This window comes from Osmerus mordax, chromosome 21 (genome assembly GCF_038355195.1).
Source record: "Osmerus mordax isolate fOsmMor3 chromosome 21, fOsmMor3.pri, whole genome shotgun sequence".
Lineage (NCBI taxonomy): Eukaryota > Metazoa > Chordata > Actinopteri > Osmeriformes > Osmeridae > Osmerus > Osmerus mordax.
In genome coordinates this window covers 6197596-6210204 of record NC_090070.1, presented here as the reverse complement: position 1 = coordinate 6210204, position 12609 = coordinate 6197596, and the positions used below count along the sequence as shown (strand labels likewise).

The 12609-nt window shown below is 38.9% G+C and overlaps 3 protein-coding genes across 3 annotated transcripts in view; 1 reads left to right on the top strand and 2 right to left on the bottom strand.

Annotated features, from left to right (window-relative positions):
- Positions 1 to 12609, bottom strand: part of LOC136965570 (transmembrane and immunoglobulin domain-containing protein 1-like) — a 36480-nt gene that overhangs the window by 8868 nt on the left and 15003 nt on the right. The window lies entirely within an intron of this gene.
- LOC136965686 (uncharacterized) lies at positions 1740 to 4916 on the top strand. Its single transcript, XM_067259871.1, has 4 exons — positions 1740 to 2509; positions 2746 to 2984; positions 3469 to 3653; positions 3904 to 4916. The coding sequence occupies exons 1-4, from the start codon at positions 2242 to 2244 to the stop codon at positions 4697 to 4699; spliced, it is 1488 nt and encodes a 495-aa protein (XP_067115972.1). The 5' UTR covers positions 1740 to 2241; the 3' UTR covers positions 4700 to 4916.
- On the bottom strand, positions 4777 to 11806 carry LOC136965685 (uncharacterized). The gene is made up of 15 exons (XM_067259870.1): positions 11540 to 11806; positions 10771 to 10890; positions 10244 to 10491; positions 10038 to 10160; positions 9769 to 9903; positions 9444 to 9512; positions 9067 to 9114; positions 8871 to 8990; positions 8051 to 8221; positions 7459 to 7670; positions 6989 to 7308; positions 6643 to 6818; positions 6404 to 6576; positions 5895 to 6109; positions 4777 to 5231 (listed from the first exon to the last, which is right to left on the bottom strand). Exons 1-15 carry the CDS (start codon positions 11742 to 11744, stop codon positions 4963 to 4965), a joined length of 2604 nt encoding a protein of 867 aa, XP_067115971.1. The 5' UTR covers positions 11745 to 11806; the 3' UTR covers positions 4777 to 4962.

Sequence of the window (12609 nt, the reverse complement as noted above, 5' to 3'; positions counted from 1 at the left end):
CCCGGCCTGGTTCCAGAGAAACCAGCTCACGTCTTGGAGGAGGACAGCCTCTATCTCCGAGTTGGTGGGGGTGAAGCAGGAACGAAGGGGCCCCCGGAGGGCCAGGCGTCCCACCAACCTGTGCAGCAGGTCATGCAGGGTCTGGTGGTGCAGGGCGCTGGGCCGGGGAGGTATCAGGACCTTCTCCTGGATCAGAACTTCCCCAGGCTGTAGGGAGGGTGTCTCAGAGTGTCTCGCAGGTAGGGAGGGATGATCCTGGACCTCCTCAGGGAGGCCTGGAGCTCCATCATCTTCATTCTTCTCTTCTTCCTCGATCAATGCACCCTTGGCAATTGTCTGGCAATCTGACCCTTCTTCCTCTTCGTGGAAATCATCAGGGTAGTCAGCATTTTCATTGTCATCCATCTCAGGCTGGCCTACTTCCTGGTTGGTGAGACCTGACTCAGGGTCGAGACTTCCTGTTGTCACTTCCTGGTTTATGTCTTCAGAGGAGGAGCTGGCTAGGTTACCGACCTTGGCCATGGCCTCAGCATCAAGGCCTGGCACAAGAAAACACACTTTTAACTACACTATTACAGCTATTAACTATACTTTTCTCATAACATATTTTGGCTGTTAACTACAATATTATTATTATTATAGTTATTTACTTGACCTACACTGTCATTCAGCAGAACTCAATACTTACAAATCTGTCTTACAATAGCATGTCTTACAATAGTATATGTAACCCAGGTTAAAATATGATATTCATGGATTGTTTTACACTGTTGTTTTGATGTTAGCCTGAAGTGGAGTGATGGTTTGATTTTGTTTTAAAAAGAAAATAAATAAAAATACTTAAGTTGGCACAACTAATCAGAAACCCCCAATTCAGTAACCAATCAGAGACAGGTGCCTAATAAAACTCGCGTGTACTCGTTCTTCTTTCTTTTTCATACCAAGATGAGGATGAGAGCAGCCACGCTGACGAACAGATCAATTAATTGAAACAAACATTCAAACAAGTTAAATAATAAGTTTACATTGAGTTGATTTTCCACTGGAGCGAAGATTTAAATAAGTTAGCGGATACGTTTCACATTGAGTTGCTGTATACCGAGTTGAAGATTGCACACATTGTGGAGATTCTGCAGTTGAGAATTTGTACCGCATTGGTAAGAAATGCCGTTGCTAGTATTGTAAGTGATAACTTGGCTATGCTATGTATGTCACTCGAACAATGTTTTGCTAAGATATGTACTATATTTGTGATATGTTAAGACATGTATTATATTTGTGAGATGTTTCATTTGAATTTGGGAACTGTTTTGTTAAGTGGTAGCGCAGGTGGCTAGGTCGCCATAGCTATGCTACATAGCTCCTGTCGCACGAGGCAGAGCACGAGGTCATATATATTTGGTATCGATGTGGCCAGTTGGTACTAAGTGTATATATCAGATTTAGAATAGATTCTTGTTTTGTTTATAATTATTCATTGTAAATAAGAGTTTGAACATAAGTTCTGACCTTGCCCACATAGGTCAGGTTTTTTTGAGGAGTTTGAGTTCGAGTTGATCCTGGATTGGATTCCACATTTGATGGCGAGCTACAACCCAACGGAGAAGAACAAAGAATTGCATGCAGATATGGCAAGCCGTTTTAACATTTATTTCTACAAACGTACTAGTCACTATTTTAAAGTTACTAGTACTTATTCTTTAGTTACTAGTAACTAATCCAATAGTTACTAGTATATATTCCCATTTTACTAGTAACTTTCATTAGATACTAGTAACTATTCTTTAGTTACTAGTAACTAATCCAATAGTTACTAGTATCTATTCCCGTTTTACTAGTAACTTTCATTAGATACTAGTAACTATTCTTTAGTTACTAGTAACTAATCCAATAGTTACTAGTATCTATTCCCGTTTTACTAGTAAGTTTTCATTAGATACTAGTACCTATTTTTTAGTTACTAGTAACTATTCCGACATATCCCGAAACCAATAAGTACTAGTAACTATTGCCAACAAGATATCTAGTTAACATGCAAATTAGCTTTAGAAGATATCTAGTTAACATGCAAATGAGCTTCTAAAGATATCTAGTTAACATGCAAATTAGCTTTAGAAGATATCTAGTTAACATGCAAATTAGCTTCTGAAGATATCTAGTTAACATGCAAATTAGCTGCTGAAGACCACACCTCACAGAAGACAGCACCACAGAGAAAATATCAACGAACCGATTTGAGAAATGGCACACCTATGTGTAATTGAAGAAATAGGACGAAAATGCAGAGCATTAGAAAGAGCTTTCCAACAAGCTAACATAAGCCACGCACGATTGATGCCGATTGAGTCATCACTTGTGAATTTAAGAAGACTGGACGGTATTTTATCGGTGGAGACAATGCAAGAACTTGTTGCTAGCCTTGAAGAACTCCGAGCTCTCATCACCACCACACATGCGATGTCAGGAGAGCACAGCGAAGACGCCTTTTCAGCCCCTCGTATGCCCTCAGGTAACGTTTGGATTTTACTTTTAGAATAACATTACTCGTACAATGGTAATATGGTGGTTAGCCAAATATACCTTGTATTAGAGATCCCTGTAGGTTATTACTTAAGATAGCTTGCTAGCTGTCGAGGGCCGATGTTATCTACCTTGACTTTACAGTATTGTCTTTATTAGCTACATTAGTTGCTAACGTTTCCTGACCATCTCTGCCCAACTTGTATCTCTAACTTATGTTCTCAGGCCAGCGAGGGAGACCTAAAATTGCCATAACAAGGCAGCAAATACAGTTCCTCGTGGGTCAAGGCTACACAGTCAAGCGGATGGGACAGCTGCTGAAATGTTCAGCATCTTTTTTATATCAGAAAACCAGAGCGCTTGGATTACCAATTAGGAGTTCCAGGTCAAGAACCCTAACCAATGAGGAACTTGAAGATCATATAAGAAGACTTCACAGACAGTTTCCAAGATCTGGAAATGAGGTGACATTGTTATAAGTGTATTATAACTAATCAGTATTTTTGTAACATTTTCTAGCATCCTGGCCCGTGTGATGTAGGCTAGCCTACACGTTTTCATTCTGAAAGTTTGTTGGCCTTTTTGTTAGCATAAATAGACGTATAATAGTGTTCATGCACTACCGCTCAAATGTTTAAGAACACCTAGGGTTATTAATGTTTTAGATAGTTTCACTAAGGTGACATTAAATTGATTAAAATAGATATCCAATACCTTACCAATGTTGCAAATATCTATCACTGTTGTAAATGACTGATTCATGATTACTAATGTAAATACAACTGCAGAGACATTTTCCTTTTAGCTCATTCATAATTAATTATGTTTGACTATTATTTCTGATATATTTAATGCCACCTTGGGGAATGAAGATTCAATTTTCTATCAAAACACGTCAATTTAGTAAAAAAATGTTTTACCAAAGGTGTAAATTGCCTGTGGTTTCAGATGATGAGGGCATTGCTGCGAGCAGAAGGATTCTTTGTAACACGACAGAGAGTGAGAGCGATGCTGACTTATATTGACCCAGCGGCTGCTGCGCGAAGATGGAGTGCTACCGTGGCAAGAAGAACATACCATGTGCCATATCCCAACAGTCTGTGGCATATGGATGGAAACATGCGTCTCATCAGGTATTCAGTTGTATTTGACAATTAAATATGCACTGTTGTACCAAGCAAACTACTTTCTTCTTCAGTAACCAGCTTCCAAAAGCTGTAGAACATGTATTCCCTGATTATCAGAAATTCAGCATTTAAGATGGTCAGCTGGAAAGAGAAACTAGTTTGTTTCTTCTCATATTCTACAAATGGCACCATTAAAGATGTATTGTATATAACTGAGAAGTACTAATTTTGTTGACCAATAGTTTTTCCTTTACAGGTGGGGCTTAGTTGTTCATGGAGCCATAGATGGATACTCACGCCTAGTAACATACCTAAACTGTAATACAAACAACAAAGCTGTCACTGTACTTACACAGTTCTTGAAGGCAACATGCCTGTATGGACTCCCATCCAGAGTTCGCTCTGATCATGGTGGGGAGAACACACAAGTAGCATTGTTCATGAATATTGTCCAGGGTGTAGAGCGCAGTAGTCACATAACAGGGGAATCTGTTCACAACCAGAGGATAGAGCGCCTCTGGAGAGACGTGTTCCTGCAAGTTCTACACTACTTCTACAATGAATTCTACAGCCTAGAGGATGCTGCCATACTAGATCCAGAAAATGACATCCACAAGTTATCACTACACCTGACCTATCTACCAGAAATTCAACGTAGGTTGAACATGTTTAGAGAGGCCTGGAATCAGCACAGTCTAAGGACAGAAAACAACCGAACACCCTCACAGATCTGGACAGAGGGCATGCTGACCAACATAGAGGCAGACAGCACTCCCATCAACAACGTATTTGGTGATGACCCATATAGGGAGGACAGTTTAGAGGCCCTTCTGGCACAACATGGCATCAACAACTTTCCAACTGACATAGAAGAACAGTTCCCAGCTGTAGTTGTCCAACAACTAAATGTAAATCTTAACCACCAACAACAGCAAGACATTTTGAGGGCTATAGAGGGAATTGTGGACTTGAAAGTGAAATATCAAACATGCTGCACTGAAATTTCTAATAAGTTGAATGAGCCAGCCAGGGGACTGCCTTCAATCACATGACTAATGCATGTCTATGCTCTCTTTTTAGATTTGCCTTGCAATGTGCTTGATTCATAGATCTAGGTGATGTTATAGTAACAGAAAGACCACTTTTATTGTACAACCCTTCCGTCACATTTAGTTGAACAACATTTTTGTACAATTGTAAATTACATTTGAGGTTCAGAAACAAAAACTTGGTTTGAATTTGTGAATTAAAGATGAACAGTACCAAAAAACAAAAAGCCTATTGACAGTTTCCTTACACCATTTCATTCTAAGCCCTACTCTTGACCAAAGCCCTGTGTATTGCAAATACCAAAGTCCATATTGTACTTAAAGGCAGTGTAATCCTTGTGCAAAGGTAGACGCAAGCAGTTCACACATGTGTTTGCCGTTGGAAACTTCGCCCTCTGTTGAGTGTCCCCAGGTAAAAGACAGTCAGTGTGCAGGAACTCGATGGATGGTTCCGGCTTCAAGCCAATGGCAGGTAGCGCACTGCATCCAGTCGCAAACATTAGAATTTTCTCCAACGAGCAGGGGGAGTTACCTTCTGTAAAGAAAGAAATGTTATAAGGAAGCCAATTCAAGCTGCCCTATGCAACTTTCCATAAAGTGATCCTGTCAGCCTTAAACTAGTTATTACTGAACATGGTAATACAGGGACAATAACCAATTTCTGAAAATGCACATTATTAATTTGTCCATAATATGCATTATTTTCAAGTTGATGTCGATTTAGCCATTTTATTGTCGTCTATAGTTTGTATTACCGTATTGTTCGCACTCAGGCGCACTGTCAATGAATGGTCCATTTTCGATCTTTTTCATATATAAAGCGCTCTGGATTATAAAGCTCAGTTTTTATTTTAATTAAAGGCTTTTAAGTGTACCTTATAGTCCGGAATATACGGCAGTCAAATTTGTATTTTTCAACCACTGGATCCAATATATTAGTTCCTACCATTTACACAGTTTATATATATTTGGGGGGGGGGGGGGGGGGGTTTCAAAAAGTTATAGTGCAGGTTTAAGTGGTGTTCAGAATCATGCACTAGAGTATTAAGTTAAGCGTCAGCGAGCTGTAGCGTGTCTAACTCGTCAGTGGCCGGGGTTTGGATAATGTGTGTGACATTCAAGCTATGCACGGGCAGGCCCAACTTGCCTGGTAAAATTATGGTAAACTAAATAAAAAGCAAACTGATCTATTACTTGCCCTCTGCATCTAGAAGGTAGTCTCTCCAAAAGCCCACAGCAATGTTTTCCTGTACTCGTCTGTTACTTCCTGCACTGGAAAAACAGATGACAAACAGGTGATCGAGACCATCTGCGTTAAGGGTCTGTGGTGGGCTGCAGAAGAGAGGACGAAAGGCTTCTGGCTGTTTGACAACCTCCTCCAACAATCCTAATGTCCTCAGGCCTTCCTTGAACCTTGAAGAATTAAAAGTGGATAGATCCAGTAAGTGAGTGAGCTCAAGCCTGAATTGTCACATTATACAAATGTAGCATTGAAAAGCAAACTAAAATTGTGTACTGTAAGAACAGAACTTAAACATTTCACGTTGTGTTACTGTGTAACCAGGCACTGCATAGTGCAGGGAATCATTATCCCGTATAAATATCTCATGGGATAAATGAAAATTTACAGCATTTGTACGCTGGTTGCTACAATGAATGTTAGAGCTCAAATCGACAAACAGCACTTAAAACAATGCTCAATTATACCGTTCGAGTGGACCATGGAGTCGGTTTACGACTTGGAACTGGAGGATGTCCTGCAAAAGCAGGTCTTTGTCCTCCAGACATTTTAAAGCTCGTAGGCAGCCTGCATTAGACAGGTAGTCACTGTGACTCGACACAACTGAACGCAACTCCTCCATGGACTTGGCCTCTGATACCTGGCAAAATCAGATATTTTAGCACGAATAGGTCAAGTAAAAAATTAAAAAATAAACTGAAATTACCTGTATGATTTTAGCTCGCAAGTCAAGGTCGTGCACATCATCGATGGTGGGTGAGACGTTATCTTTCACAATGCAATCAAATAAAGTGGGAGAAAAGAATCCCGGTGATGGCCCCCCATGAACCATACTGACTGATATAGCCTTCCCCATGATATAGTACTTGTCTTCTCTGACAGCTGGAGAGTAAAATTGACATGATAACATTACTCCAAAGTAGTCTTACATGTAATAGCCAATTATCCATGATTACTTCATTTTATTCAAAACTTCCAAGGCAACCATTCCATCTTTTGCCAGTGCTACTGAAATGAAAATGTTAACTGAAAATGTAGACAAAAGGGCTCACCAATCGAGTCAAGAGCAAGGTTTTTTTGTCCATCTGGACCTGCCAGCATCGGGGAGCGCTCAATGTCTTCCATTAGTAGACTTAAAAGCTCTCGTCTTGGACCTCCCAAATCTATTCCTTCCTCAACATGTCCAGTTTCATCAGAAAACTTAACAGAAATTCTCTTAAATGGATTGTATGATTTCCGGTTGAATGCTCTAAATGCACCATCGAGTACATTGTTTCGGTTGATGTTAAATCTGCAGCTCAAGTTGTAGTTAATATTTTTCCCAAGTTCCAAAAGAATTTCTTTTGGGGAACAGTCAAAATCTTCTGTGCATCTGCAAACATTTTAATATTGTAAATATTAAAATGCAGTAAAGTCCACCCCCCCCCCAATGCATTCAAAGTCACATGCCAAAATCTATATTTTCATCTAGAAACAACTGACCATAGACTGGAAACGCTACAACAAAATATGTACAACTCACTGAATTTCGATGTTATCCGTTAGCTGCATCTCATCTGGCTCAGACAGCTGCATCTCATCTGGCTCTGACATCTCAGTCTCTGGCATGATGTCAAGGTAATCTATGTAGATTTCCTCTGCAGGTCCACACTGTGTAGGCCCAAAATCACTTTGGACAACCTCCATCAAATCAGGCACTTCAGCAGAAACTCTGTTTTGCTGCTGGTAAATGGTCTTCAGAAAGTGATAAGTTGTAAATACACAAAGATAAAAGATTACATCTATTACATTGATTTCGGAGCTAAAACTTAACACCTTTGTAAATCTTTACTTTCAAAAAAGTAAATTTTAATTCAAAGGTAATCTAATTTAGTTCTATCCACAACAATGTTAACCAAATCACACTTTCAAATTGGTAAATGAGCTTTGAGGTCTAGCATGCAATGCATTAAACAAGTGTTGAATGAAGTTGTAACTGCTGCTTTAATACCAAAAGGTACGTTACACATGAGTCATTGCAAATTTTGTGTTAAAATTGATTTCACAGAAACATAAATGAGGCTGTCCAAAACACAAGTGATAAATACCCACCCCACTTTTATTATATTATTCACCTGCACTTCCTCCATGTCCATCCATCGAACATGGAGGTTCAATGGAGAGGTGATGTTGTGGTCCAGAAGAGTCCCAGACACCATGTTGATGACTGTGGTGCCTGACGTAGTTTCTCTGATGTAAAAATACTCAGTGGCTGAGGCATGTGATCCAACAAAGTCAAACAAGGCCTGAAATAAAATATGTACTTATTTACTAGCCGGAAAATATCAGTACAATGACAATCAAGGTTTATGACTGCCGTTTTGACCTGACATCCTTGCTGTGTTTATATATTTTAAATATATAAAACTATAGTGTTTAAACCAAAAATTACAATTGCACTATATGCAAAATGTGGGTAACATAGTACCATATTTATAGTATAGTCAGTAGCAGGTAACGCAGTCTCATTTACACACCAGTGGAGGGTGAGTAGTAAAATGTTAAGGTTTTTAGTTTCCAGAGTTATGAGGCCTGCTTGCAGGCACCAGTAGATGGTCAATTTAGACAACAAGGACAAACCATGTCTATGTAAGGATGAGGAAATTGATATGATATTACATAATGTCATCATGTGTTCAGAGGTTTAATTAGGTAACCTCATACAGTGCGGAATGCTAAGCACTCAATTGAATGATTTTGCCTTCTGTAAAAACACAGCCTTTTCTTTGAAAAGCCGTTTTCATATTTGAGATGCAAAACCTTACAGATCTACATTCTTCAGATGGGTCATGGTTTTTGGTTGGAAAATCCCAAATTTTACAAATCCAGAAGAATCACATAATTTTTTTTTAGCAAATTAAGCATTTATACATCTGTACATTCAACAATGTTTACCTGCATAGGATCAGATGTATGGAACCGTCTGATCTTCATTGTGCCATCTGGAAAACTGACTTTCAGAGGTATGCCACCAGCAGGTTCCTCAGTTGTCCTCATGAGTCTCTCATCTATTGTCTGAGAGACAGTGAGTTTGTAACAGGTTGAATATGTGCCTTCTACTGAATAGATGCTTACGGAGATGATATAGTACCTTCAAACGCCTCTCCTCGTAGTCGCAGACAGCTCGTCTGCTCTGATCCTGTCATCAAATAAAAACCATCAGCTTCAGAAATTTTAATCACCATGAAAGTTTGCACAGACAAGGAATTGATGTTGGCAGGAAGGTGCATGCGTATAGGAATACATAAGTGGTGTTAAGTTTAAACAAATCTAACTATACTAACAAGGTACAAAGCCAACCTAAAACCAACTACTACGGGGAAAGGTATGCAGAATAAATTATAATGTATATAGTTAATATACACAATATAAAAGGCCCTGGGGACTTGAGGTGCAGCCGTTAGTGTACAAGGAGAAGAGCAGAGGGGAAAGGCAAATACCTAGTTAAATGTTCCAAAAAAAATATACCTTTTCTTGGTCAGCTCTCAATGACAGATTGTATTCAATGTCTTGTTGTTGCCGTACAGTCCTCCACTCCTGTTAAAACAATTATTAAAACCAGGAAGCAAATGCTATAACACTTTTTTATAACTATTGTTTAAATGACAATGGTGAACAATTAATTGAAATTGCTTGGGTTTTAATTCAAGTTGCACATTACTACAACAAACCAGAGTCAAGGATAGAGACAACAATGAGTCATAGAAAAAAAAGAAAACCTTGACACAGCAGATACATTTATTTGGATAGGTCCTCCAACCCCTCTATGTAAAGTTAGGAAAGAACAAGTTACCTCTACATCATGTGGTGTTCCATTTATAGGCAGTACAACCAGTCCTGGACTTTGAGCTCTCTCAAGGTTTTCTACAGTCTCAGTGCTGGTCGGATGTAGACTCTGATGATGACTGGACAAGTCAGAGGTGTACCCCTGCAATTCAGAAAAGCAAATAGGACATGTGGTTACGCATTTGCTCTGATCCGCCAACCTCCCTTGTGTTCATATAAATAGTCACGGATGAAATCCAGTCCAATAGTAAAGAATTAAGACAGCAAGTTACCTACCTCTACATCATTTATTGTCGCAGGTACAGTGAGGACTTCTGCTCTTGGACTTTGAGGCCTCTCAAGTGCTGGGTTGCCTTGTGCTTCATGTATGGTGTCAGGTGGTATGGGTAGATCCTGTGTCTGAAGAGACAAATCAGAATATTTTGTGAATTATGCACTTGGACACATGGATGCAAATACAGTGAATAGAAACTGCACTGTACCTGCCCCACTTCAGCACAGGGGAGAATGTAGAGTCTGCTCTTTCCCATCACTTTCTTCAGGGCTCTCACAGAGTTGGCTTGGACCTTTTTGATTTTTTTGCCCTTGTCTACTTTTGCCAGCTCAAACCCCACCAGGTTCAAGCTAATCATTGGGAATCTCTGACAAACAAAGTGGTTCAATTCTGCCAGACTCCAATTCAGCTCAATGGTGGACAGTTGTCCATCCACTGACTCCTGCACTGGTACTCCTAAAAGAATATTGAAAACAAATGAATGAAAGACATAATCCTCTAAAACTGATAAACCATCTACTAGATTGACTATGCCTGTATTGGCTTGCAATACTAGTTTGATTACATACATTAACTTTTTTTTAAGGATTGACAAACTGCAAATGCATTATCCATTTGATCATTTTAAAATTACAAAAGTTTCTATTATATTATATTACCAATGTCATACAAGTTAATATTATTTTTTGTCAAACACATTTCATTGCTTCTACCTAATAACAGTGCATGATGTACCTAATCCATTATTTGTTAGAGCCTGACGCGCAGAAGTTGATGGCAGAGACTGGATATCTGGTCTTGGGAGCAGAAAGAGGCCCACCTGCCAAGTCGAACGTCCCCTTCTGGAGGATGTGCCTAAATCAAAGTTTCAATAAGATTGAGATTTACTTTATGAATGAATAATTTCAATACTTCAGGCGATTTGCAAAGCAAACTTCCAGTTGTGGTATTATAGCACACCTAATTTAAAGCCAGCATGGAGCCCATCTGCATCTCAAATGAGTTTTAAGTATCTTGGTTTACTCGTATGCAGTTTAGCCAGCGGGACCAACTTTTAAGGGGTGGGAAAATAAATACATATGCAAGAGAACAATGGTTGTAGGCCTACTCGCCGAAGCCTTTGAGCACACCCAATTATGTTATTGTAATAGGCTACAGTGTCATTTTGGAAACTTTTTGGTCGTTGGTGTGCTGCAAGATTTTTCCAATGTAAAAAAATGTGCCGTGGCTAAAACAAGTTTGTAATCGCTGAGCTAACGCTAGCTTATGTCATTGATGAACGCCATGTGCACCCCCAACCGATTAGATTTTCAAGCTGCAATGGAAAATGTTTAAATAACGTGGCAGAATCGATAACTAGCTATATTTGTGCATTTAGGTAGGAATATTGTACAACGAAAGTAAAAAAATAATGATCTCTGTAATTATCGTTAGCCATTATTAGCCAAATTACATAGTTGTGCCACCACTGAATGAACTGGATAGAGCTAGCTACAGTACTAACCTTGAACTCGATTTCCACGTCTTCTGAAAAGATTTCTGGTTGATGTCAAAATGTTGGTGCCAGAAGTCCCTGCCGATGGAGCCAACGTCAATTCGTGCCTAGCACGTTGCAGAGCATTAAACACTCGGTCAAACACTGCTGCAGCTGCAACTGGTTGCTCATTAGTGTCTTGATTAGTGTTCGTCGGTGAACGTGTCTCCGCCATAGCTCAATTAGCTATATGGCGATCAGCCTGTGCTGGTGAATTGTCAAGCTCCAGAAAGGCGCGGGAATTGAGCTAGGAGATTTCATTGGCTGAATAAAAAAATAAAAAATTGTGCGGTCTTCTGTGAGGTGTGGTCTTCAGAAGCTAATTTGCATGTTAACTAGATATCTTCTAAAGCCAATTTGCATGTTAACTAGATATCTTGTTGGTAATAGTTACTAGTAACTAAAGAATAGTTACTAGTATCTAATGAAAAGTTACTAGTAAAACGGGAATAGATACTAGTAACTATTGGATTAGTTACTAGTAACTAAAAAATAGGTACTAGTATCTAATGAAAAGTTACTAGTAAAACAGGAATAGATACTAGTACCTTTTGGAATAGATACTAGTTGGAAACAAATAGTAGATATCTGTACAGGAGAGCCCCATAGAATACAATTGTAAAATTGGTCAATTTGTTACTAGTAAAACGGGAATAGATACTAGTAACTATTGGATTAGTTACTAGTATCTAATGAATAGTTACTAGTAAAACGGGAATAGATACTAGTAACTATTCTTTAGTTAACTATTCCGACAAGAGATATCCCGAAACCAATAAGTACTAGTAACTATTGCCAACAAGATATCTAGTTAACATGCAAATTAGCTTTAGAAGATATCTGGTTAACATGCAAATTTGCGTCTGAAGATATCTAGTTAACATGCAAATTAGCTTTAGAAGATATCTAGTTAACATGCAAATTAGTTTTTGAAGATATCTAGTTAACATGCAAATAAGCTTTAGAAGATATCTAGTTAACATGCAAATAAGCTTTAGAAGATATCTAGTTAACATGCTAATTAGTTTTGAAGATATCTA

What these genes read in the sequence shown, in the direction of transcription:
- LOC136965686 (XM_067259871.1), top strand. Translation starts at nt 2,242, where the DNA reads ATGGCACACCTATGTGTAATTGAAGAAATAGGACGAAAATGCAGAGCA. An exon ending in AGCCCCTCGTATGCCCTCAG is followed by an intron (nt 2,510 to 2,745) that starts GTAACGTTTGGA and finishes TTATGTTCTCAG; the next exon opens with GCCAGCGAGGGAGACCTAAA. An exon ending in TTCCAAGATCTGGAAATGAG is followed by an intron (nt 2,985 to 3,468) that starts GTGACATTGTTA and finishes CTGTGGTTTCAG; the next exon opens with ATGATGAGGGCATTGCTGCG.
- LOC136965685 (XM_067259870.1), bottom strand. Translation starts at nt 11,744, where the DNA reads ATGGCGGAGACACGTTCACCGACGAACACTAATCAAGACACTAATGAG. An exon ending in CCTTGCTCTTGACTCGATTG is followed by an intron (nt 6,819 to 6,988) that starts GTGAGCCCTTTT and finishes TTTACTCTCCAG; the next exon opens with CTGTCAGAGAAGACAAGTAC. An exon ending in TGCGAGCTAAAATCATACAG is followed by an intron (nt 6,577 to 6,642) that starts GTAATTTCAGTT and finishes TGATTTTGCCAG; the next exon opens with GTATCAGAGGCCAAGTCCAT.